Source organism: Lacerta agilis, chromosome 11, assembly GCF_009819535.1.
Source record: "Lacerta agilis isolate rLacAgi1 chromosome 11, rLacAgi1.pri, whole genome shotgun sequence".
NCBI lineage: Eukaryota > Metazoa > Chordata > Lepidosauria > Squamata > Lacertidae > Lacerta > Lacerta agilis.
In genome coordinates this window covers 51132635-51159509 of record NC_046322.1, presented here as the reverse complement: position 1 = coordinate 51159509, position 26875 = coordinate 51132635, and the positions used below count along the sequence as shown (strand labels likewise).

The 26875-nt window shown below is 45.3% G+C and overlaps 1 protein-coding gene across 1 annotated transcript in view; it reads right to left on the bottom strand.

Annotated features, from left to right (window-relative positions):
• Nucleotides 1-26875, bottom strand: part of SHC3 (SHC adaptor protein 3) — a 52875-nt gene that overhangs the window by 15421 nt on the left and 10579 nt on the right. Inside the window, exons 2-8 of the mRNA XM_033164453.1 lie at nucleotides 16405-16475; nucleotides 15241-15304; nucleotides 13554-13673; nucleotides 10814-10867; nucleotides 7502-7553; nucleotides 4612-4738; nucleotides 3388-3544 (exon numbers count right to left, since the gene is read on the bottom strand). Coding sequence (XP_033020344.1) covers nucleotides 3388-3544; nucleotides 4612-4738; nucleotides 7502-7553; nucleotides 10814-10867; nucleotides 13554-13673; nucleotides 15241-15304; nucleotides 16405-16475 — 645 coding nt within the window. The remainder of the gene's footprint in view (nucleotides 1-3387; nucleotides 3545-4611; nucleotides 4739-7501; nucleotides 7554-10813; nucleotides 10868-13553; nucleotides 13674-15240; nucleotides 15305-16404; nucleotides 16476-26875) is intronic.

Below are 26875 nucleotides of genomic sequence, written 5' to 3'. Positions count from 1 at the left end.
CCATGTGCTGGGTCCCTTGTTGTACCGGAGCTGTGTATGTTTTTTGGACGATATCTTGATTTATTCGGAAAATGAGAAGCAGCATGAGCAGCATGTGAGACAGGTGTTGCAGAAGTTGAAACAGCATCAACTGTATGCGAAGCTGGAGAAATGCCAATTTCATGTGCAGCAAGTGGACTTTCTGGGGTACAGGGTGTCGGACAAAGGTCTGGCAATGGACGGGGAGAAGGTAAAGGCAGTGTTGGATTGGAAAACACCCAAGACCAGAAAAGATGTACAACGCTTCATTGGGTTCAGCAATTTCTACCGCAAGTTCATCAGGAATTTTGCGCAGCTCACTAGCCCAATAACCGACACGTTGAGTACTAAGAAGAAGTTTCAGTGGACTCCAGAGGCGCAGGAGGCGTTTGAGCAGTTACGCAAGGTATTCGCCTCGGAGGAACAGCTGCTGCACCTCGACGCGGAGCGGCCCATACGCATGGAAACTGATGCGTCGGACAGGGCGGTAGGAGCGGTACTGCTGCAACAGGATGCTGCAGGCGACTGGAGACCTTGTGCGTTTTTCTCAAGAAAACTCAGCAAATCGGAACGCAACTACACCATCTGGGATAAGGAGCTGTTGGCCATTGTAGCGGCGCTCAAAAAATGGAGGCATTTCCTTATCGGAGCCCGCCATCAGATCCAGATCTACACGGATCACAAGAATCTGGAGTACTGGAGAACAGCCAGAGTGCTCAACCAGAGACAGCTCAGATGGGCGGAATTTTTTGCCGACTTTGATTTCAGGATCCATTATGTCCCGGGGGACAAGAATGCGAGGGCGGACGCCTTGTCTCGCAAGCCGCAGTACCTAGAGGACGAGGGAGTGCCGGAGGAGAGACATGTGATGCCACCCAGCCGATGGCAGTGCGCTGGAGCCAGGGATCAAGAGTCTCTCATACGACGTCTAACTAGGGAAGATGCGTTTGCGCAGCAGAAATTCAAAGACCTGCAACAAGGTACAGGGGTGGAAGACGGCTTCGTAGCCAAGGATGAACTGTTGTTCTACAAGGGAGCATTATATGTTCCGGGGGATCACTTGAGGGCTAAGGTTCTCAAGCAACTGCACGATAGCCCTTCGGCAGGGCACCCGGGACAGCAAAAGACCTTGCAGTTGGTCACCAGGGATTTCTGGTGGCCAGGGGTGCAGGAGGACGTCAAAGGCTATGTGCAAGCTTGTGATTTGTGTCAACGGGTCAAAAGTGACAATAGACCCCCTGCCGGACTGTTGCGTCCCATGCCCACCCCGGGGAGGCCATGGGAGATGGTGTCCATTGACTTCCTGACAGATCTGCCGGCGTCGAAGGGCAAGACGGCAGTGCTAATCGTAGTGGACATGCTCACCAAGATGTGCCATTTTGTGGCTTGTCCCAGGGCAGTGTCGGCAGAGGAGACAGCCAGGTTGTTTGTAGACAACGTTTTCAAGCTGCATGGAGTACCATCGAAGGTCGTGAGCGACAGAGGCCGCCAATTTACGTCGCGGTTCTGGCGCAAGCTCATGGAGCTCTTGGGTGTGGAACTCAACTTGTCGACGGCCAGGCACCCACAAACGAATGGACAGGCAGAGAGGGCCAATGCTATACTGCAGCAGTACCTACGTTGCTACGTTAGCCGACGACAGACGGACTGGCCAAAGTTCCTAGCTTTAGCGGAATTTGCCTATAATAACTCAGTTAATGTTTCCACAGGGATGACACCCTTTCTTGCGAACTATGGAGGACATCCGAAGTCGTTCCCGAGGGGAGAGGACCGGGGCCCGAGTGTGCCAGCGGCAGAAGATTTTGCGGAGGAGATGCTCCAACTGCACGAGCAACTCAAGAGCACGCTGGACAGGGCCAAAGAAGCCTATAAGAGGGCTTCGGATCAGCATCGGAGGGAGGGGGAGGCCATCAGGGTGGGGGACAGGGTGTGGTTGTCCTCCAGGGGGCTGCCCACCAGAAGCAGGTGCAGGAAGTTAGAGCACAGACGTTTGGGACCCTTCGAGGTAGTGGGCCAGGTCAATCCCGTAGCCTTCAAGCTGAGGTTGCCTGAGGACATGAGAATTCACCCCGTGTTTCACAGAGCGCTGTTAACACCATACAGGGAAGGGCACCCTTATCAAGGGGAAGGGGGGGTGACAAAAGGGCCTTCAGTGGAGGAAGTGGGGGCAGGCAATGAGGCCACTGAGATCCTCGATTCCCGGTGGAAGGAGGGGCAGGTGGAATACTTGGTAGCCTGGGAAGGGGAGGACCCCGAGAACAACACATGGATGCGCCATGATAATATTCAGGAGGAATACCTCAAGGCTGAATTCCATGCGTTATACCCACAAAAGCCAGCCCCACCGGAGTATGAATGTTGGCAGGGACATCAGGAGGAGGGCATGGGGGACCAAGGGTACAGAGGAGGGGAGGAGGCAGAGGAACCCCATCCAGACTGGTCAGAGGAGGAGGTGGACGAGGTAGTGTCATTCGCACCCTTTACGACGGAACAGTGGAAGGCGGTGTTTGAGTCGGATGAAAATGAGGACACAGACTTCCTGGGGTTTGTCACTCCACCGCGCACGGAACAGTGGCAGCATGGGAACGGGGAAGTGGAGAATGTTCACACGATCATACACCATCCGCTTGAGTCCAGTGACTCCGGGGAGGAAGGGGGCTTGGAGGAGGGAGTGGATGTCACGGAGACAAGCCTGGATCGGGAGAGGAGCGTGGGAGGAGGATCAGTGAGGGAAAGTAGCAAAACAGACAGGCAGGGGGAGGGGGCGAGGTATCGAGAACCGGGCCCATTAATCTCAACAGATACGTCCGACGATGATGACAGCAATCTCTTAGAGGTATCGCCAGAAGAAAGGGGGAGTGCTGACGTCAGTAATAAACAGGGGGAGGGGAGCAAAAGCGGGAAGAAGAGATTCACGCGTCACTTCCGGAACACCAGGGGGTTATTGTGTTGGAAAAGGCGCGTAACGGAAGATAGCAGTTAGGATGTTTGTTGTAATGGAATGCAGACGTGAATTATAGCTCTGTAATTAGTAAGGATAATAAAACGCTTTCAAAAGCGAGAAACGAGCCGGCTGTTATCTCACCGGAACACCAAAGGCAAGGTTGCCGTGACACACAAATCGGGACTATGTGTGTATGGGCATCCATGTAATGGGTCTGCCTTAAATATCCATCCACATGTTTTTGGTAGAGGTGAGGAGGACTGCCACCCAGTAAGGGTATGAACTGGCTCTTTCAACCAGTGTATCAACACCTTTTGCTTAAAAGATCCATGATATGTTAAATAAATCTTGTTATCCTTTATACAGCTATTTTCAGTCCATTAAAATAGCACCCAAGGGAACCAAGCTAGGATTCATCGGCCTACCTGAGTAGGATCTGAAACAGAGGGGAGCTTGGCTCTGAGCCTCGCATCGACCAGGCCCCCAGTCGGAGGTATTTTGTTAGGAATGTTGTTGTAATATGGATGCTCTGCTGCTGCCTCAACATCTTCTTCCATCCAAAGTTCATCCAAGCTTTGCATCCTGTCAAAAAGAAGCTCTGTTACTTTGCTCCTTCCATTTTTATTCAAAACAAAATAGGAAATTCTTGGTATAAGCTTTCGTGTGCATGCACACTTCTTCAGATACCATGCACACGAAAGCTTATACCAAGAACAAACTCAGTTGGTCTCTAAGGTGCTACTGGAAAGAATTTCCTATTTTGTTTCGACTATGGCAGACCAACACGGCTACCCACCTGTAACATTTTTATTCAGTTGTCTATTTAATTGCCAACATCTAAAATGTGACAAATATATCCCTTAACAAATTAAGTTCCGTTGTTATATAAACTATAGAATTCACCTTTGGACATAATCCAACAGTTTGAGGGATCTCTTGAATTGGCTCAATAGGTTCCCTGTTGACCAGCATATTCTCAGATACAATAGTCCCTTGTATTATCTACTTTGTTGCAGTAGAATCCAAGACTGGCAGTAAGGGGTCTTCCACACTTTTTCTTGACCCGTATTTTGGTCGTATTGTGTACCGATTAATTCCACCGGGCCCAAGAGCTTTTCCTGTTGTTTTGTGGTTGTGCCTTTCAAAACTCCAATATTACCTACTGAATCAGATCTAACCAGATGTGTGGAAAATTCACAGGGAGGTTTTGCTTAACCGAGCTTCAATTCAGCAGGTATGATCGGAAGTTTGCAATGGGCAGCTGAAAGGACACTGTTACTGCTTTCTCTGTTACAGAGAGCAAGGGTTTGAGGCTGGCGCCCAACTTCGCTACCAGAGCAGCCTCCCCCAACCTGATACCCCACCAGATGCTTTGGGCAAAAACAACAACCATCATTCTCTGACCATTGGACTGTGCTGGCCAGGACTGGTGGCCACATTCAACAAGATTTGGAAGACATCAAGTTGAGCAAGGCTGTCCCAGTGATGTAAGCCTTATTCTGTTGGATGGGGCAGGTGTCACAATAATCTGTTGTGAATATTTGCAGCTGGTTGTTCCCTCCTGCAAATGAACTTTCCTTTTATTTTAGCAGTCTTTGAAGGAAACAGCACTTCCACAAAAAATAAAAACTCCTGTTGTACTTGCTCACCTATCATGAAGAGCCGGGATCTTTGAGGGGCATTGCAAATATTGCTTAAAACGAAGTTCAAATGCTTGTCCTATACTGCTGATAATATCCTGGGCCAGGCCATCAGAGCACTCCAGGATATGACATGCTAAAGGAACAGGGAAGCAAGAAAAGTATTTTAGAGTCTAAGCTTGAAGCTTGAAGAAATCAATGCTGTAGTAGTAGTAGTAGTAATTAATACCCCCTCCATCTGACTGGGTTTCCCCAGCCACTCTAGCTGGCTTCCAGCAAAATATTTAAATATTTTAAAATATTAAAATACAAGTAGTTTTACACCTTTGTCCTTTGCTTAAAAAAGATAAACTTAAAACCATCTATGGCTATTAAAAAAAAAACTTTGGCAGAAGTAAAATTTAAAACCATAGTTCTAATATACGGGACTTATTTTTAAAACAGATGTTTCCCATCCCGTACATACAAGGTTGCATTCAACTCAGTCCTACTCAGAGTAGACCCACTGACATTAGTGAGCCTAAGTTACCGGTAGTAATGCCTATTAACTTCAACAGGTGTGCTCCGAGTAAGATTAAGGTTGTATACCCCCAGGAGTCCCAAAAGTTTGCTTTTAAAAATATCACCGGCAGCTTCTATATGCCTCCCTATCTTTTTTCTAAAAATTAAAAGAATTTTTTTAAACACACACACTTTAAAAATAAAAATGAGTGTCCCCATGGTCTCTTGCTTTGATACCAAAAGGGCTTTTCTTTTCTTTTCTTTTTGGTCACTCCGGAATTAAAAAAGATAACTACCAAGCTGTCCATCCCTCATGGAGAAGTAAACTAATGGCTCAGCCATCTTCCAATTAAATCAACCATTAATAACCTTCTATAGCAAACTTGTACATATTTTCACTAGTCTGCATCATCTAAGAGGCTACAAATCACTGTCTTCCTCCTTGGCGTTTTCTGATTAATTACTTCTAGCTAATAAAGCTGCAAGAGAAGAGTCTCACGAAAACTCTGAGGAAGTAACTGAGCTAGCAACTCAAAAGCTTGCTTAAACTGAGAAATATCCATTAAGTTAAACCTTGTACGCAGCACCATATAAATGCCCTGAGTTTCGGGAGGGCACCTTATGGATGCAAACTGAGCAGCTTCTTAGCCTTTCAGGTGAGTTTCTATGCAGGAACTGAGGTTCAAATCTAGTCCACACTCAGCCCAGTGGATGGCTTTGACCAAGTCATTGACTCACTGCCAGACCTACTTCAAAAGGTTCAAAATGCAACTTTGAGGGCCAAACTAGACATAGGAATATAGGAAGCTGCCTTTTAACAAGTTGGACCATTGGTCAGGCTATCTCAGTATTGTCTTCGCTATTCTGACTAGCGGTGGCTCTCCGTGGTTTTAGACAGGAGTCTCTCCCTGGAGATGCTGGGGGTTGAACTTGGGACCTTCTGAAATGGAAATGGATTGATTCAAAAGGGGTGGGTGGGGAGGTTTCTTCTCTCTCTCTCTCTGGCAGACTGTGCTGTGGAAGCCACATGCAGCCAGCCTTTTAAGCCTCATTGCCCGGCCGGGCAAGGCAACAGCCAATGTGGAGCCTCCAACTGGCCCATTGAAATTTGACCTCTTTGGTGGGAAGACCGCCCCTCGCTATCACTGGTCAATGGGAATTTCCCAGCAGCGGCCAGCGAGCAAGCATGTTCTAGGTGCCGGAGTGAAGGCGAAACACAAGGGGGCCACAACTGTCACTCCCCATAAATGTGTCGAGCAGCCATTATCTACTGCTGAACTACAGCCCTTCCCCAAGACAAGACAACAGAGATCTGTGCTCATCCAACCTCTTAACATTTTGGCAAACAGAAATTGTGTAAGGGGCCGTTTGGATCAGGACCACAGCCATGGGTAGTTAACCCTTTACTCCAGTATTGTGTCTGCCTACACATGGTTTTCTTCTAGCTGGTGGGAATAGTGTGGGTTGTAACCCACTTGGAGCAGTCAAGTACAACATTCCTTGTTTTCCTAGAGTGGACAAGCAGGGGAATGTTTAGTCCAGCCAGTCAAAACCTCCTGTTCCTTCTGGCTGGAGCATCCTTCCTTTTGATTGTGATAGAAGGTGGGCGTGACCTAATCTGTCCAGGTAACAAAAAGACGAGTCACGCAGCAACACTCTCTCTTTTCCATCTTCCTTTCATCGTGTGAACTGCTGGACTGGTAGCCTGCAGTCACTGGGATTATTCCCCCTATATGGGGTAGACCCACAAGTACGTATTTGTAACTAAGTCTGCCTTCAGGGATCCAACTGTGAACTGATGTAAGTAAATTGACTTTGAATAAGATTGTGGCATCTTTATTCTTTTAAGAGGGATTCAAGGGAACTTACCAGGAATGTACAATTCAATCTGAGACAGACTCAATTGTACAATAGTGAGAGGCTCACACGAGCCTGCAACCAGCTATCTGCTGTGCAAGTAAAAGGTGAACGTAGCTCTGCTAAGTAAAGGAACCTGCTAGCACAAGTTAGGAACGATATTAATAAACAATATATCCTCTCCTGCCACCCTGAACATTCCCACTAATAGGAGCTCAAGGAAGGGCTCGTGTGTGTTTTCCATTTGGGGAAAAGGTTGGCCACCCCAGTCTCCAAACCCTGGGGTTGCTGTTTTCCATAATTTTAAGAAACAGGAGATCCAATTTCAGAGCTCTGACATCTCATCTGATTTGGCAACTGAGCTGTTTGAAGGCAAGGCAGGATGCGAATGTAAGAAATAACAGAATAAAATTTGAATATGGTGCGTGATACCATTAGTGGAAGGGAAGCCATTATCTATTGAACACAGTGCCTTAATGAGAATCTGAGCAGCGTACGCTTTCAAAAAGAAGAGGAGATTGAATGTTAAGCAGTACTTTACCTCTGCGATTCACGGGGTCCTTAGCTACATAAGCAACATAGTCTGTTGTATCCTGTTGGCAGAGGGAGAGGAGATGGGGAGGGCAGGGAGACAAACATCTACCATGAATATGTGAATTTTCATTTTATGTTGCAACAAAGGTGCGCTGCTTTTCATCTGAGTGTTTGCAACTGGGTGCCTGTGCTTGGATACCATGGTGACGAGTGTGTTATAAATATCATCCAGATAGAGAGATTAGATTCTAGAGTAGATACATTAAGGCAGGAAGGCAGAGAGAACCTCTCGCACAGAAAACCCTGCCGAATAATAGAGCAAGTCCTTGGAATAAAACCATCAATTCAAAGGCTATAATACTATTAAAAACTGGGCCATCTTTTTCAATATCTATCGAAAGGTACCCAAATTGCAATTAAAATGGTATGCTGTATCTTCGGGAGGTACAATTTTCTTAAAGCAACAAGCCATTTTTGTTGTTACATCTGAAATGAGCCAATATTTTATAAGTGGGGAAATGTAATATCCCCTCCCCCAAGATTGCTTTTGTAATTTGTGAGTGGAATTTCAGGAGTGTGGTATCAATGGGATCTTAGTCGAGAGAATACCACATGTTCCTGCTGAGGAACATTGCAACTCTTTTTTTTCTTCTGTGCTCAAACACAATCTGTACAACACCGAGGTGTGTTTGTAGGTCTTCAGGATTTAAGCTAAAAAGCACAAACCCAGAAGTTTGTGGTAAGAGAATATGCAAGAGATGAGTTTCAACTTACAATATAAGTTTATTAAAAGGTGGGGGGGGAAGCAAAGAAGAGGGAGAGGTAACTAGGAATGAATATGAGCACAGCTCACAAATGCAATAGTAATTCACACATTTGAATCATCACTAGGGTTGGGGGGGGAAGGGGAGCTTTGGCCCTGCAAATGTTGCTGGAGCATCACTCCCATAACCCCTGACCATGCTGGTTGAGCTGATCTGGTGGGCGACAGGTTCCCTAACTCTGGCTAAGGTCGTACCATCAATAAGCGAAGATGTTTGTGTGATCAGTCACAGATTGATCACTACAGCTAAGAATATAAGGTTAGCCTGCTGGATCGGGCCAACAGCCTGCTCAGCGGCCTGTTCTGACAGTGGCCAACCAGACAGTGGCGGAGTAAGGCTCCGCGGTACCCAGGACGGCAAAGGAAACGCCCCGGGGGCAGGGCGCCGTGACGTCACATTGTGGCGTCACGACGCCCCGCCCCGCCCCGGGGCGTTTCCGGGAGTGCCGCCGCCGCTTCTGCAGCCCCCTTTTAAGCCGAAGAGCCCCCTTTTAAGCTCTGCGGCTCAAAAGGAGGCTGTGGAAGCGTCGGTCCGACGACAGAGTGCGCCTGCGCGAAATGTCGCACAGGCGCACTCCGTCGTCGGGCCGTGCGCTGCTGCTCCCAGGGTGCCGCTTGTCGCCCCCACCCGCCGCTTGTCACCCCCCACCCCCACCCGCCGTTTGTCACCCCTGACGCCCGGGGCGTGCCGCCCCCACCACACCCCCCTAGCGACGCCCATGCAACCAGATGCCTGTGAGAAACCCACAAGCAGGATTCAAGCACAACAATGCTCTCCCCTTCTGTCGCTTCCAGCAACCAGTATTCAGAAAACAACAACAACATAATTATATAATTATAATTATAATATTTGTTTGTTTGTTTGTTTGTACCTTGCCCATCAGGCTGGGTTTCCCCAGAAACTCTGGGCAGCTCCCAACAGATTAAAAACAGAATAAAACATCAAACATTAAAAAACTTCCCTAAATAGGGCTGCCTTCAGATGTCTTCTAAAAGTCAGATAGTTGCTTATTTCCTTGACATCTGATGGGAGGGCGTTCCACAGGGCAGGTGCCACCACCGAGAAGGCCCTCTGCCTGGTTCCCTGTAACCTCACTTCTCACAGTGAGGGAACCGCCAGAAGGCCCTCGGAGCTGGACCTCGGTGTGCGGACAGAACGATTGCTGTCTCCAATTGTGAATGCACAGCATAGTTGGGTGGAACTTTCATACCATCTGCTTTTAAGTCATGCAAAACTTTTCAAAGGGGGACATTTCACACATTTAACTGAGAGTCACCATAGTGAGAGATGCATGTGTAAATTCAGCCCTGTGTCAGAACAATCCTTTGAACCGGGCCTCCCCCCGCACCCATCTCTTGTCAGTACTGCTCTACTGCTTGCCACTAGGCAACTCACATTCTGAAAATTCAGCAGGCAGTGGCATTTCAGGAGCTGACACTTGGGTTACAGATAGTGCCCCCCCCAAGATAAATGTAGAGGCTAGAAACACCTCTGCCCACAGCAGAAATTGCTCATTATACAAAACAAAATAAAAAATTCCTTCCAGTAGCACCTTAGATACCAACTAAGTTTGTTCCCAGGTGGTGCTGTGGGTTAAACCACAGAGTCTAGGGCTTGCCGATCAGAAGTTCGGCGGTTCGAATCCCTGCGACGGGGTGAGCTCCTGTTGTTCGTTCCCAGCTCCTGCCCACCTAGCAGTTCGAAAGCACATCAAAGTGCAAGTAGATAAATAGGGACCGCTCCGGCGGGAAGGTAAACGGCGTTTCCGTGCGCTGCTCTGGTTCGCCAGAAAGCAGCTTTATCATGCTTGCCACATGACCCGGAAGCTGTCTGCGGACAAACGCCGGCTCCCTTGGCCTATAGAGCGAGATGAGCACCGCAATCCCAGAGTCAGACACGACTGGACCTAATGGTCAGGTGTCCCTTTACCCTTTAAGTTTGTTCTTGGTACGAGCTTTTGTGTGCATGCACACTTCTTCAGATCTGAAGAAGTATCTGAAGAAGTGTGCATGCACATGAAAGCTCATACCAAGAACAAACCTAGTTGGTCTCTAAGGTGCTACGGGAACGATTTTTTTTTTTAAACTATGGCAGACCAACACGGCTACCTACCTGTAACTGCTCATTATACAGTCATTTAGTGTTCAGACCACTATGCTATTGATAACATGGGATTCTTCCTCCTTTTTTTTCTTCCTTTTTTTTTAATCATGAAGTTATTTCCAGAAAACATTGGCTTCATTTCATCTTTACTGTAACACTTCTGAGAGTACCTTCATATATCACAGGAGTGCTCGAGTTAAACTGAACAATGATGCCTTGTTTTGAATTTCCAGAGCTTTCACTTAGAACTTAATGGCACAGGTCTAATTAGCAATATTTCCTGAACAAGTTAAGTGATTAGTTGCGGCACAGTACCCTCACATCGGTACCACAGTATGATTTCATCAGTTCCAAAATGAGAAAGATTCTAAAGAAACGAATCAAATGCTTACCACATCGACTCCAGATGCAAAGGAAATAGACTGCATATGATGGTTTGCTATAATCTGTAAAGGGTTCAGGAAAAGATTAGCGTGAGTGTGAGATGCAGTCAGACTTTCCAGAGTCACATTCACACCATCTGCTTAAAGCACATGGCTTCCCCCCAAAGAATTCTGGGAAGTGTAGTTTACCCTCTCCCCAGAGAGACATAGTTCCATGCACCTGTAGCAAACTACATTTTCCAGGGTTGGTTTGGGGGGAACCATGAGCTTGAAACGTCATCGGAAGCCTAAAAACAGAAACAATAACATTGAAAACAAATGTGCAAAGTCGTGCGTCTCCAAACCTTCCGTGACAGCATGCCCAGATGGCATCTCCCCGGGATCTCAGAGCGGCACACAGATGCTAAACCCAAAGTCCTGGAATCTTGCAAGGCGGGCCGGCTTTTGGTGTGATCACAGTATGACTCTTGCCACACGGATCCTGCAGCCCACGGATCCCGCCTTAGGCAAGGACAGGTGAAAGCACAGTACGGAGTCACCCGCTCGTGCAGATTGTGGGAAGTTGTTTGTAATGAATGCACATCCACTGAAACCCATTTGAAACCTAAGAATACCCTAAGCATACTGCCAAATTGAAGAAGCATACATGTTTCACCGCGGCTGGAGAAGGTGGCAAGAAGGAATAAGGAAATACCCTCCAGTCACAATTATAGCCGCCATATACCATGTTAGATAGCACAGAGCTAGATAGCATAGAGTTCTGCAATGCAGAAATTGGTCCAGAATTTCTGCCACCAATTGGCAGCCGCTCTCCAGTGCTTTATACAGGAGTCTTTTCCATCCTTACCTGGAGAGGTCAGGAATTAAATCTTTTGCATGCAAAGAATGTGCCCTACCATGGAGTTTACAACCCTTTTTAATGGTACTTTTATGCTAGGGGGGAAGAGAGAGAGAGACCCGTTTGCTTACTTTGTAGTCCCATTTTAGTAGGTAAATAGGAAGTTGTCTTATATTAGCCAGACCATTGGTCCATCTAGCTGTCAGGCAGCAGAGGATCGAACCCCCCATGGCAGGTTGCCAGGAACGGATACGATACGATACGATAATCTTTATTGTCATTGTCCCATACAGAACAACAAAATTGAAAAATCTAAATCAGACATGCAAAAACCGACATCCTACTATCCTGAAAATGCCTGTCGACAAATTCCCTATCCCGCCTATGCATAATTAACCTCTTAAACTTTAATACCCTACCTGGTTAGCCCCCTAAAAAACTCTGATGCCCCACAACTAAATACAATACTCCCTTAGAGACTGCCTTACACTGCATTTAAAACCAAAATCACTCTTGGATAGAAACTGTTTCTCAGGCCTGGTCTTTATAACCCTGTAACTTCTTCCAGAAGGCAGAAGCTGAAAGAGATCGTTTCCGGGGTGCGCACTATCCTGCACTATCTCTGCAGCTTTCGTCTGGCACCTGGAGGCACAGATTTGATCCAAGGTGGGAAGAGCTCACCCAATTATTCTCTCCGCAGACTTTACAACCCTGGACAGCATTGTTCTTTCCCTGACCGTGCAACTCCCAAACCACACTTACCAACTGCTTTTTATTCAATATTCACAGAGAGATGCTTGGAAATGCAGCCTCTTGGAATAATGGTGTTGCCCCAAGTGAGTATCCACTCCTCCCTCTCTCATGCGTCACAACTACGGGTGCTGAAAAGTGCCCCCTGCCCCTGAGCTCTCTGCTCTCCTATGACGGAAGTACGCACCGCATTTTTCGCTCCATAAGACGCACTTTCCCCCCTCCTAAAAAGGAAGGGGGGTTGTTGGTGCGTCTTATGGAGTGAAGGCTTCGCTCCCCGCTGCCTCCCCCCACCACGTTCGGCAGGAGGTGGCAGCGGAGATGTTGCTGGATCCTCCCCGCACCTCCGTTCGCAAAAACAGGCTGCGGGGTGGATCCAGAAGTTCCTCCTCCGCACCGCCCGCCGATCCCAAAAGCAGGGTGCAGGGTGGTGGAGAAAGCAGCGGGGATGCTGCTGCTGCTTTCTCCACCACCCCAAAGCCTGCTCTTTGTTCCTCCCTGCCGCCCCCCGCTCCCAAAAGCAGGCTTTTGCGAGCGGGAAGTGGCATGGAGGAAGGAGCAGCATCTCCTCCGCTGCCCGCTGCCGACCCCCGACCCCCGCTGAACGCGGCAAGCAGCGGGGGGGGGGGCGGAGACGTTGTGCACGGCGCTAGCGGCTCATCCCCGCTTGCTTTAAAGGGAGCTGGGGACGAGGGGAGAATGCTCCGGTTCGCCCCTTCTCCCTAGCTCCCTTTAAAGCAAGCAGGGATGAGCCACTCTGAAGGGTTGTGCGGCACTACCAGCCTTCCCCTTTTTCCGCCCCACTTTCACCGTTGTCGGCAGGACCAGGGGAGGCAAGGGAAGCCCGGTAGCCTGCCTCCTCCGCTCCCCCTCCAGCGCCCCCTCCCAGCCTTTTAGAGGAGGAAAACCAGAAAAATGTTTTTCCCCTGGTTTCCCCCCTTTAAAAAACAGGTGTGTCTTATGGTCCGAAAAAATACGGTGGTCTTGTCTGCCCTGGATCTTCCAGCGTTCTGCTACTCAGATGTACCGGCAAATGCTAGTTATAACAAATGACTTTGCAGAAGTACATGAGCACTAAGCACAGAAATAATCTGGCAGGTAGCAAAGAACAAGCGCCATGGAACTGTTAAGAGCAGCAGGCAGGAATGAGAGCGTACAGACCTGTTTGGAATCAGGCGTCATCAGGTTTAAGCTGGTGGTAGAGATATTCAGAGTAATGCTCATTCCCGCGAACTGAAGGTTGCTCTTCCCCAAGATACTGGAGAGGGCTTTACTCGGCGGCTGTGAAAGCAAAAATCACACATCTCAGTAGTGTACGAGCATCTGGTTGACACCTGACTCCATGCAGCATAAACGGAAGCCTCTGGGGTTTATTCGTCAAGAATGTGGCATTTTAACCAACGTTCTGCGGGTGCTTTTATCCGAAGTTAGTAAGAAACGAGCCGTGTGTCAATTCACAAGGAAGGGAAAGTGCTACGAGGGGAGAGAGAAAATGCAGATTGTTTTTATATAGATAAGGAAAATATAGTGATCTAAAGTGGTTGATGTCATACCAGGGAGACCTGGATTCAAATTCCACTAAAAATCCTACCAGAAAACCTTGCTTCAGTCACCATCTCTCGGCCTACTCTACCTCACAGGGTTGTTCTGAGGATGAAATGGGAGTGAGGAACCACGTACACCATTCTGAGCTCCTTGGGAGAATGGGTTACATATTAAACAAATGTGATAAAAAGATAAAAAGAACCAAGAGGCATGAGGTGAACATGTGGAGTGATGCTGAATTACCTCAAAGTCACGACAAGTGTCAGAAGAGAAGCTTTTTCTGTAACAGCAGAAAACTAAATTCTATTAACTATAGAATTAACGCCGAAACATTTGCAATTATAGCTGCTCACGAAAGCCACTTTAAACCACTCCATATAACTCACAGAGTTGAGTAATAAAACCATTTGTGTGGATTCTCCACACAGTTGGGATCATTTGGGGTCACACGCCCTTCCTTCAGGGTTTGCAAGAATGGAGGAAAGTGTTGTTTTATTTCATTCAGGGAAAATGCTATTAGACGAGTATTAACATGCGCACTGGCTGAAAAGGGGGTAGGTTTGTAATAAGGAAATGCAATATAAGTATAGGAAAAGTACAATAAATAAATAACTTCAAAATTTAAGACCGGCAACCTTCTCAGAAAGACACCTAAGTCTACCAACCATATATGGCATACTTTAGTTATAGTAAGTGGTGTCAGCTCCCAGTGAAGGTGAGTTCACACATGCTTTTGAGAGTCACCTGAGAGTCAGCAACAGGTGAGACTTGAAGGGATGGTACAGGCATTGTAACTAAGTCTGCCTTCAGGAATCCAACTGTGAACTGATGTGAGTAAACTAAGAAAGGGGAATGTAACTTTGCTACATGAAGAAACTTGCTAGCAGAAGTTAGGAAGGATAATAATAAACAATATATCCTCTCCTGCCACCCTGAACATTCCCACAAAAAATTCTGCACCCAGAGCAGTCACCCCAGTAGTTCCCCTCTACCCACTGTTAATATATGATATCAGCGAAACATCTCACTTAAATACGTTATTTAGGGAAGTGCCAGTGGAAGAATCTCTGTTGACCCCAATAGGAGCGTCAGTATTTGTACGTGCATGTGTGTTGTGATTTTGGTACACAGGCAAAGGATTGCCTTTGCCTTGGGCACAGTACTGCTCAGGTCCTCCCATGGCAGCAATTCAAAGGACAAAAATTGTACATGTAAAATGCATACATGGATTCAATGTCACATCCCGTTTGGTCCCAAGATGAGAGAATATGATCGCGTTGATGAAAAGACACAAGGCAAATACCTTTCTTTTTTTAAAAGCTCCTTTGGATGCCGGCACAGCTTCACAAACAAGGCTGATCGCTTCCCTGGAGAGACAGAAAAGAACATTGGGTAGCAAATGGCTTCATGGCACCAGAAACATACGGTTTAGTTTCTCATGGTGGCACTCAAGCAATAATCTATTGGGAAGTCTGCAAATAATAATAATAATAATAATAATAATAATAATAATAATAATAATAATAATTTAATTTAATTTAATTTATTATTTGTACCCCGCCCATCTGGCTCGGTCCCCCCAGCCACTCTGAACAGCCTCCAACAGATATTAAAATACATTAAAATATCACAGGTTTAAAACTTCCCTAAACAGGGCTGCCTTCAGGTATTTTCTGAATGTCAGATAGTTATTTATTTATTTCACCTCTGCTGGGAGGGTGTTCCACAGAGCGCCACTACCGAGAAGGCCCTCTGCCTGGTTCCCTGTAACCTCACTTCTCACAGGGAGGGAACCGCCAGAAGGCCCTCGGCGCTGGATCTCAGTGTCCGGGCTGAACGGTGGGGTGGAGACGCTCCTTCAGGTATACAAGACCGAGGCTGTTTAGGGCTTTAAAGGTCAGAACCAACACTTTGAATTGTGCTCAGAAACATACTGGGAGCCAATGTAGCTCTCTCAGGACCGGTGTTATATGGTCCCGGCGGCCGCTCCCAGTCACCATTCTAGCTGCCGCATTTTGGATTAATTGTAGTTTCCAGGTCACCTTCAAAGGTAGCCCCCACATAGAGCACATGGACTAAAGCATTCTGATGCTCATAGCAAACCAAAGTATGCATTTGAAATATTACACTATTTGATGGACTCATAGGCTGTATCAAGTATGTTAAAAGTAAGAAAAGCAGGGCAACCAATCTTGCTAATTTTCTTAGGGAATTGTGAAGTTTTAGCCTATTCAGAGCTGCCCACAGTTGAGGCAGAGTGAAGCAGCTATCTCAGGTGGTGGAAACACAAGAGGCAGCCCCATGCCCAGCCCACAGGAAGGTCCTGCTTTTATTCAGGTGTGAATAAGGAAAAGAAGCACACATATTCTTTTCTGCTTTTGTTCTTCTTCAGAATGATACGTACTTATGCAAGGTAGTTCAAAAGATACGTGTGGAAAAGTATTTGCAGTACATCATCTCATATTACCTTGTAATCTGTGTTCTAGTATTGAAATCGAGGGATCTCATGGAACGCAAGACCTCTATACATCCCAAGTACTACAGGAAGGAGAAGAAAATGGTAAAGAAGCATAAGTGAGAAAGCTTTATAACAGGCATTTTAAAATGCAAAACAAAAGCACAAATCATTTCTTCCCACAAGTGCACACAAACAGATGGAGAATGGGGCACGCATAGGAATTTATTTAGCTTTGTATATGCATGTTCTTATATGTCTCATTTTCACCAAACAAGAGTTCCCACACAAACTGATAAAACAAATAAAAGTATAGTATAACAGTCCCCACAAAATGGACAATATTAAAAAAAAATTATTATTATTATTATTATTATTATTATTATTATTATTAACAATATAATAATAATAATAATAATAATAATAGGGAGGAAAATCACGGCCCTTTATTGATGCAGAAACTGTTCCCACCCACCAGGTTCTTACAAGGATGCATCACTTGGGAAGACAGGCGAACTAATTATCAGTGTACTGGAAGAAGCAAAGATCACCAGTGTTGAAGCAATTATTCTTCAACATCAGCTTCATTGGACTGGTCATGTTGTGCGGATGCCAGTGATGATCATCTTCCAAAGCAACTACCGGCACTCTATTCCAAACTTAAAAACGGAAAGTGTAATGCTGGTGGTCAACAAAAGAGGTTTAAAGACTGTCTCAAGGCAAATCTATAAAAATGTAGTATAAACACTGACAACTGGGAAACGCTGGCCTGCGAGCGCTCCAACTGGAGAACAGCCTTTACCAAAGGTGTCATGGGCTTTGAAGACACTCGAACTCAGGACGCAAGGGAGAAACGTGCTAAGAGGAAGGCACGCTTGGCAAATCCACACCGTGATCAACTCCCGCCCGGAAACCAATGTCCCCACTGTGGAAGGACATGTGGATCCAGAATTAGCCTCCACAGTCATTTATGGTCACATTGTTAAAACCATGTTTATGGAAGACGATCTTACTCGGCTAAGAGTAATCGCCAAAGAAGAAGAAGAATGGGCAAGGGAGGCCCTTCCCCACAAGACACAGTGTGATCAAGTTGCTTGATCTACAAAAAGCGAAACATCTCTTCGGAGGGGTGAAGAAGAGTGGGCAACTGGTTCTATTTATTTGTGCAGTGGAATCATTTTCAAAAGGAACAGCTTTTGACAATGGAACTGTTCTTTAATTTTTTTAGTGATGTGCTTTTTGTTTTTTGGACAAAGTAATAATCCCAAATAAATAAGAATAAATATGTGCACCCCACCACCGAGACCATTCCATTGTAACTATCCAACCTCCCAAAACTGCAACACCTCTTGCAGTGTACAAATTCTACAAACACCCTCCATATCTCCTCAAGATCATTTCTCCTGCATATTCTCCGTCTTACCTTAACGACACATGTTAATTTATCATTAGTAGCTATATCCCACACCTCTTTATACCATTCTTCCATTTTATATTCTGCTTGCCCCTTCCACTTCCTGGCTATAATAATTCATGCAGCTGTCAATAAATTTGTGAGCAAGTCCTTCATAGCCTGCGAATCTTCCACCCCATCGTAAATTGATAATAATGCTATCAATTGGACTTTTGGTCAGCTTTAACCCAGGGAGACAATGGAACTGTTCTTTTGCTGTTTGCATGAGACATGCTAGAAACCTCTGGCTCACTCCATGCTGGTTCTAGGTTCCTAAGGAGTCCTTGGATTCCCAACTTTCCTTCAGGGTTCTTTTCCAGCTTTACACCAGATACTCAATGAAAAGTAGCTGTGGGTGGACACCAGCCCCACTGAAAGCTGTCGATACAGTGGATCTACACAGTTTTCACACGCTATGCCTGCATTCGGCTCAGACAGACTGTAAATAATGAGTGTGTGCACATTCACCCAAATCTGGTCAAGCAAGAACTCAATTAAGTAGAGAGCCGGGAATTGGATTGTTAAAGCAGAGGAGGCACAGAGGTGAGGAGCTAAACAGCCCTCTGCAACTTCCCTCCTCGCAGCTTCTCTCTCCTCCAAGTTCACTGTGGCACCAAGAAGCCAGCGAGGAAAGCACTAGCTTCTGGGCACTTAGAAGCAATCGTGGAGAATCAGCATCCCGCTTGACCTTTTGCTGTAGACATTAGAGCGCAGATCCTGCCGTATGTACAGAACACAGATCTACCTCCATTACATGCAGTCGGCGTTTTGAACTCTCTAAAAACGCCCTTCGCCGCTCGGCCCTGCAAAATGCTATGCAGCAGATCTACATGGGAGGTAGTGTAATGCAAGGGTGAGACCACCCAACTCTCTCACACACATTCCTGCATGCACAAACACACAGAGAGAACACACACACACACACACAGAGAGAGAGAGAGAGAGAGAGAGAGAGAGAGAGAGAGAGAGAGAGAGAGAATCCTCCCTCTTCAGCTGATCCAGTTGAGAAGGAGTATCGCCCTCTCTGCACACATCAGACAGTTGACTCCATGATCGGGAAGAGGGCAATTCGCATCCTATTCCCTACCAAGGCACCAGATTCTGCCCAACCAACGCAGTGTCTACTTAAGTCTCACCCACCCACTTCCACCCTGTTTTTAGCTGCTGCTGCCAAAATTGTTTGGTCCTTGGAGGCCATATAAATTTGAAGCAGGGGGGGTGGGCAGATCAGGCCTATGAACTGGGAGTTGCAAGCCCTAATCGATCACCCACCAATGTGGAGGAGATATCAATTCCTCTTAAAGGAGGGAGCGTGTTGCAATCGGATCTCTAAGTACCCCCCCACCTCCCAGCATGGGCAGGGCTATGCCCTGCTCCACTCCGGTTGGTCGTTTCGCGGTCACTTGGACCCTAAAGCCAATTGCTTGGCTTGTGGGGGGGGGTGACTGCGAAACAATATTTAAGCCCTGCGCGTTGTTTGCTGGTTCTCTTTGCCTTTGCACAGCGGAACCCCCGCCCGCCCACCCTTTATTTAGGTCCGTCTGGCCTTGCTATGAATGTCATTGGTCGCCTGTTTTGTAATGGGAGCCCGGTAGGAATTTCTCCATCTGGCAAATTGGCAGGGCCATTTGGTTTTCGCCTGTCACCGTAGCAATCGTCACAACTTTGTAAGGTTTGGCGGTTAGGCATTGGATGAGCAATGGTGGGGAGGGGAGGTGCAGCCATCACCTGCCCCTCCAAGCTCAATGGTATTCCGTTAAAGGAATCTAGGGGTTGGCCTAGGGGGCTAGGGCCATACTATTTGGGGGCTAGGGCCATACCACGGGGACACCGGGGGTGAGTGCCAGTTAGGACCCTCTTGTGGTTCTCTCTCTGACAGTGTTCACCCTTTATCGGATTCCCTGCGAAAGCGGGTGGCAGTCAGATATAGTTTGGATGATTCCAATGCCTAAGCCAATACCACTCACATTCTGTATTCAATAAAGTTGTGTCCTAAATTTTGCTCAATAACTTAAACTAAAATCCCGTGTCACTGTGTTTTATTGGGGGGGGGGGTGCTGGGGTGTCTCGAATTGCAACTACCGTATTTTTCGCTCCATAAGATGCACTTTTTTCCTCCTAAAAAGTAAGGGGAAATATCTGTGCGTCTTATGGAGCGAATGGTGGTCCCTGGAGCTGGATTGCCCAGGGGCCAAAAGAGGATCATGCTTTTTATTTTACAAAGAGAAAAGGGGGTGTTGAAAGGACCCAGCTGAGCAGCAAGAGATCGGGAGAGAGATAAGAGTCCCCTGCTCGGCTCCCTTTCAGCCCCGCCCTCTTACCCAGGCCTCCATTGTTGAATGTGCTGCAGATGGAGGTTGTTTGTTTCCCCAGCGACATGTGACTGGCTGATTAGATTATCTGTCTGGAAACTGTAGAAAAGGCTCCCTTTCCTTTAGAAGCTGCAGAAATGTGAGTTGAACCCCATAAAAATGGGGCTTTTCCTCTTTGCTTTATCCCCTTTGCAAAAGGAGCTGAGATTTTCCCCCTTTGCAAAAAAAGCTGCAAAACTTTTAGCTGATCCTCAAAAAACCCAGGGCTTTTCCCTTTGCAAAAAAGCTGCAAAACATTTAGCTGATCCTCAAAAAACCCAGGGCTTTTCCCTTTGCAAATAAGCTGCAAAACTTTTAGCTGATCCTCAAAAAAACAGGGCTTTTAGAGGAGGAAAACCAGAAAAATATTTTTTTCTTGTTTCCTCCTCTAAAAACGAGGTGCGCCCTATGGTCCGGTGTGCCCTATGGAGCGAAAAATACAGTATATAAAAGAAAGGGACAACCACCTGACATTGCATAAATGACAACTGCTAGAAGGCCAGCAAACAGAAACTGGACTCAGGCATGGGTCAGGAACTTCTCAGCCACTTTTTTTGCTGCAATTAATCTTAAATATTACCCATATAACCTTTCCTAGGAGTCCCCCGATCCCTATTGCCCACCCAGCAGATGCTGAAATGGCAGTTTAAATGAAGTATAAAAAATAAAGGTGCTGCAATGTGACCTTAGAAATATTTCATGAAGAAAAATGTAATACCCCATACCCTCCGGATTCTATGCAACGTCTGGTCAGAGGTATACATTTTGATGATGTGAGCAGCAAAGTCATCTGCTTTTAATCCTGGCGCAGAAAATCCCTGAAAATGCTGGTTGACAGCCAGCCCTCTATTAACTATTCTAAAAATAGGCCTGCAAAATTAGAAATTTCTTACTTAGGGAGATTTGAATTCATGGCTGTCTGCGTACAATCTGTCTCAGCGTCGCATTGTAATAGTTTTAGCTGGAAAAGAGGAGCCTCCCTTCGAAAACTTGCCAAGATTTATTCATGTTGAACTGATTGCTTGTACAGCAATGTGATAACACAAGAATGGCTTCATTTTAAAAAAATAATCCAGGGTGTTAATTGTACATGAGGGAAATATATGAATATGTGTGTTTTCAGATATATTCACGTGTGAAAGAAGAACTCTTAATATGCAGTTCCCATATCTGAATTATGTTCTAATGGGTGAGATTTGAGCACCGGAGAATGACAAGCAGTCATAGAGATTTAAGGCTGCAATTTAATCTAATTCTTCAATCTCAGGAGGGCGTGGATGACGAACATGAGAAAGGCATTAAATTCCTTTAATAGTTAATAGTTTGAACTAGTGTAAAGCTGGCGGGCAACAAACTTTTTCTAAAAGAATAGAAATGGTCTACAAATAAACTGTAAATAGATAAGAACATTGACAGGTAAATAACAATATAGGCACAGAGTTATTTTTTTTAACATTTTCTAATGGTGGTGTGCCTCGTGATTTTTTTCATGAAACAAGTGTGCCTTTGCCCAAAAAAGGTTGAAAAACACTGCTTTAGGATATGAAAAAATATATATATTGGCCGAAAAGCAACTCATTAAACGAAAAGTGGGAGACTCGCTGCAAACTGTTAAATTTTAACAAATCAATTCAGACAGATAGTAAGAAAATCAAGGTTGGCACATTAAAGTTTATATTTGTTCATTTCCTGAGCCATAGATAGTGCTCACTATAATACATCAAACTGCATGGCACAAGTTAATCAATGTAATTCATTATTTTTTTAAAACAACAACAACAACCCAATGGCAATGTGCAAAACATTTCAAAATACCAAGATCCATTTCACCCACTGCACGGTGGCAAAAGATTTCCCTGCAGCAGGTAGTCGGAGCCAATCGCAGCTCCTTCTTGTAAATCACAGCATGAAACTGTCTATGGTAAATACGCGTTATTGCACAAACATATTGCGTTAGTGCACACATCACTCCTTCGAATAGTGAATTCAGACAGTGAGCACAGAAAGGGTTGCAAGCCAAAATGTGGCTACTGAAAAGCAAGGGTGAGGTTGGCTATAAGACCAACATACTTTAAAAACAGCAAGACTTAATAACACTCCCAGCATATAAATAAAACCAACAGTTTTATAAGTAAACATAAAAAAATAGAATTACATGTCTGAGTAGGCTTGGGACTGTGGAGGTGCAAGAGGAGGGTTAAACTTTCCCCTCCATCTACTGTTTTTCCCCCCCCAATCAAAGTGCTCCCCTAAAGCTGCTATTTGCCCCAGACACGGTGAAGGGGACACAAATAGGTATCATATGTTTTGTTCAATGTGGCAAATAACAGCTCAGGCAGTTATTATAGGAAATTTTGCAGAGGGAAAACTAAGCAACCTAAATCAGGCCTCCTCTGGAAGCTATTAACACTCTCTGAAGTACTAATAAACAATGATTATTTCTGTTCCTACACAAAACACATCGGAAGGTGTATGCTGTAGGTGCAAGGGTACAGTTGTAGAAATTCAGTATTTAATATTGTTCTTAACAGTATTAAAGTAATATTAATATAGTGCTCAAGTACTATAATATCTCATGAAAGAGTGACTAAAGGAAGAAACAAAACAATGAAGATTTTTGTGGCACCTTAAAAGCCTATATATATATATATATATATATATACACACACACACACACACACACACACACAGTATATACTATGGTATAACCTTTTGTGGACTGGAGTCCAATTCATCAGATGGAGTGGACTCTGGCTCGCACAGACCTATCCCATAATAAATTTGTCAGCCTTTAAGGTGCCAAAAGACTGTTGTCATTGCTGCAACAAACTGGCATGGCTTCCCCTCTGGAAATTGTTCTAATGAATCAATACCTCTCTAATGGCCATTTCTCATTATAGACTGTACTTGAATATGTGCCTTGTCCCGAATTTAAAAAGAAAGGGAAGAAGCAAAAGAGATAGGATGGAAAATTCTAAAAACATAAAGCACCATCCAACAGGAATTTTCCTCCATAAATCCCAATTAAACTGCAAACAGAATAGCAATGGTTTCTTGCGACGTACCGGTACTTTACTGTTCAAAAGCCAACAAGAATGTTACGCTTAGGCTGTAGTGTCCACTCAGAAAAACAGCAACTGCTACAATCAAATGACACAGCATTGAAACATTTTCAGATTAGATTAATTTTCTGTTCTTTTTTAATTGTTTAGATTAGGGTTTTCGGTATTGTGATACAATGTAAAAAGAAACCAAAAACAGATATAAAGTAAGACAAAACAAACAAATATATAAATACTGGAAAGAGGATTACATACAAATATCTGAGACAATTGACTCACATGGAAAATACCATATATACTTGAGTATAAGCCTAGTTTTTCAGCACATTTTTTGTGCTGAAAAAGCTGCCCTCGGCTTATACTCGAGTGAGGCGGGCGGTGGGGGTGGCGAGAAAGAAGCCCTTTCTCTCCGCTCGTGCCGCCACCCGCTCTCCCCAGTCAACCATTCCTTAAGAAGTGTACAAGAACGGCGGTTCTTTACTCTCCCTAGGCAGCTTGTTCCATTCCTGAACTGCTCGCATAAATGCAAACTTGGCAAAGGAAGAAGAGGAAGGAGCAGCCCAAAGGGTTGCTTTTGGGCTGCCCGTTCCTCCTCCTCCTCCACAGCGGCAAAGGTGAACCGGCTTATACTCGAGTCAATAAGCTTTCCCAGGTTTTTGTGGGAAAATTAGGTGCCTCGGTTTATATTCGGGTCGGCTTATACTCGGGTATATACGGTACATACAGTACAGTATATATCATTGAATAGGAATGAGAGAGTAGGTATTTTTTAATCTATTTTATTGTTAGTAATTGTAAACCAGACTGTGCTGTTCTGTTTCTGGTTCGGGTTGTTATGTATATGGGCTTAAAGCCGAAATAAAATGAGTTGAGTTGAGAATGAGAGGATGGAAAAATGTGAAGAAGGGGGCAGAAAATCCAGTAAGAACATCTTACAGTTTCAACTACCGGTATATGCTTTTACTCTTCTCCTTTGAGGTCATCTAATTACATCAAACTTGCCAGCTGAGTCCCGATGCTATGAACATCGTTCTGCCACTGAAACATCTACGTAGGACCAGTCACAAGGGTCTCACCATGGACCCAATACCACAGTTCCTAGTTTTTCATTGGATCTGTTACTGACACCTTGTTCCTTCCCTGGTGCAGCTGCACCAACATCAATGCAAACTCTTTAAAAACAGGTGCCCAGTAATGCGTTGGCAGAACCCTATCGGATTTTGTTGCATGGCATCAGAAGCCATTCCGGCGCAGCCAACATTGATACGATTTCCCCTCTGTTGCTTATCAAGGACATTTAGGGACAACGCTAGTGGTAAACTGGGCTGAGAGGACAAATGGTACTCTTTAATGGACGAGTTCAATTCCAGAAATGACTTATTTAAAAAAAAAAATCAATCCCCACAGTGCACGCACTTTCTTTCCCTGCCTCCCCCAGTGCATTAGAGCTTTTTTTGGTTGTTGTTGGCATTTTGAAATGCTTGTGATCAACCCTTTGTCTGTTTGGTTCTTTTAAATAAATATAGCTTTTAACTAATTGGGTCATTGCTCAGATCACTCCTCCAGGGAGCACAATCCAGCGGCTCAAACACACAGCCCAGCACTGATGCCACGTCAAATCCGTACCCAGCCTTGGAATCACAGGGCAGCCTTGGACAGGATGAAGCCTTGGAGGAGTGGAGTGAGAACAGGCCCAAGAGAAAGAACGCAAAGCAATCTGTGTAGTAAAGAATTATTGCTATAACAGCCAAAGCTAAAGAAAGGGATACCAGAACTGATTTGATTAGCACAGCAGAGAAAGGAAATGGTTTTACTGAACGCTGCAGCAGAAACGGATGGCTTTTTAAAAAAAAAATGAAACAAATTTGTACTTAAATATTGTACTTCACCTATCACAAGATAATACCAAAAAAACAAAACCAAAAACCCATACAGAAATACCAGGATGCATTGTTTTATACACTGTGCACAGATCCCTCAGAAACCAGGACATATTTTTGAATTCTACTGCGTGGCTATGAGTCAGTGTGTGTTATTTTAGGCTCTTCTTTAAATAGCACAAAAACTGTTTGCAATTAATTGCCTGATCGATGTCTGAGGCGGTAACGTGTAGCTTTGCACTTCAAACACTTCTTTAAGAATGCACTATAAATAGGCGATAGCAAAACCACAATAGCAACTATTGGACAACGGTTGCGATGCAAAAGAGGTGACAGAAGAGAGACGGACGGTGTAAGGACGTGCAACATTCATTTGTGCATCAGTTCAAAGTACAGTAGTTTGGATCTCGTGTCCAGATCACTTAGTTTCACCGGGGGAAGCCTTGGACCAACTGGCCTACCTTTAGAGAACTGCAGCAAGAATTAACCGAAGAGACAATCTGCAAAACCATCTGTGTAGAAGTGATATGTGAATGGTTTGCAGTAACAGCTATTCCCATCCCTCTTTGCAAAGCCTTGAAAAGCCTCTCTAGAGAGTGGGGAAGCCTTCTGAGCCGTATGGAACAAGGTGTACAGGGTACTGGAGATGCTGGAAATTGCCTGAAATTGGATGGAGGATCATTTCTGTAAACTATCATTTCTGTAAATCCTTAGCAAAAGGAACAGCAACAATGATTTAAATAGTATCATCAGCCCATAGATTGCTTTACAAAGTAACAGGTATCGTGTTGTTGTTTTTAGAAAGACACACCTCTCTGCTTCGAGCAGCTTACAGTCTAATCACAAACAGCAAGAGGAAACATTGGGGGTGAATGGACAGAATTATAGGCGCAATTGTATTAAATTATTCTGCCTGGCCACACACAGAGGTTGCTATTTGTTTTTGCACTAGTAGTTTCCGGCGATGTGGGGTGGACAATTTTCTGCTGAAAAATGTCCAGGGCTAGATTCTCACACACACACACACACACCAGCTTAGTAACAATGAATGTGTGCCAGCTGTAAATACAATATTAGGCCAGCTTGGTAGTTTTGAAGTTTTTAGCCTTGTTTATAAGTAAAATGGGATGCGGGTGGCGCTGTGGGTTAAACCACAGAGCCTAGGGCTTGCTGATCAGAAGGTTGGCGGTTCAAATCCCCACAACGGGGTGAGCTCCCATTGCTTGGTCCCAGCTCCTGCCCACCTAGCATGTCAAAGTACAAGTAGATAAATAGGTACCACTCCAGCGGGAAGGTAAATGGCGTTTCCGTGCGCTACTCTGGTTCACCAGAAGCGGGTTTCTCATGCTGGCCACATGACCCCTCGGCCATTAACGCCGCAACCCCAGAGTCGGATACGACTGGACCTAATGGTCAGGGGTCCCTTTACCTTTTTACAAGTAAAATACATACACCAAATTAGATCACTTTCTAGTGTTCTCTGCTGATTCTGATGCAAACTGAGCAATCTCCTATGCAAATTAGCCTTATTTCCTATTAAACCCTCCACGAAACCCACGGGATAGAAACCAGCGGCAAAAGACCAAAGAGATATAACAAATTCACAGCTGTATGAAAAGTTTCAGATCTTAAACAGCAAGGGGGCAACCCCATAGTCGCCTTTGACTGGACTTAACCGCCCAGGGGTGCTTCACCTTCACCTTTACCATTGGTGATTATAATTTAAAAGCACAGTGC